Consider the following 417-nt stretch of genomic DNA (forward strand, 5'->3'; position numbering starts at 1 on the left):
CGTTCGACCTGGTGACCTGGACACAGAGGTGGCCGGGCCCTCGTTCTCCCGCCACGGGGTGAGCACGCAGGAGGGTGGAGGAGTCCCTAAGATGAGCCCACAGAGCGTGGAGAGATGGGGTGCGGGGGGAGGGGCAGCGGCTGCTCCTCAGTCGGGGGGCCATTTGCCCTTGTCTTCAAATGCACAGGGGACTGTTTCGTTCCACACGGGATCCGGAGGGAGGGCGCGCCCACCCCCTGGGGCCCCAGCCCCTTGGCCCCCGGACACGGAGGAGCCACGGGCGGGAAGCGGGTGCTGGGGCTCAGACGGAGAGGGAGATGAAGCTGTTGTAGCGCTGGATGTTGCGCTTGAGGATCTCAGAGCAGGGCCCCAGCACGCGCTCGAAGCGGGGCCGGTCCAGCTTCACGCACTTGAGGG

General features: G+C 68.1%; 1 protein-coding gene across 1 annotated transcript in view; it reads right to left on the bottom strand.

The window, feature by feature from the left end:
• Window positions 1-6: 6 nt before the first annotated feature.
• PRKAR1B (protein kinase cAMP-dependent type I regulatory subunit beta) overlaps window positions 7-417 on the bottom strand; it is an 80,758-nt gene continuing 80,347 nt past the window's right edge. The window contains exon 11 of the mRNA XM_006765255.1: window positions 7-417. This exon is cut by the window's right edge and continues 40 nt beyond it. Within this exon, the coding sequence (XP_006765318.1) occupies window positions 302-417 (116 nt within the window). The 3' untranslated portion in view covers window positions 7-301.

Source organism: Myotis davidii, unplaced genomic scaffold, assembly GCF_000327345.1.
Source record: "Myotis davidii unplaced genomic scaffold, ASM32734v1 scaffold1320, whole genome shotgun sequence".
NCBI classification, from domain to species: domain Eukaryota; kingdom Metazoa; phylum Chordata; class Mammalia; order Chiroptera; family Vespertilionidae; genus Myotis; species Myotis davidii.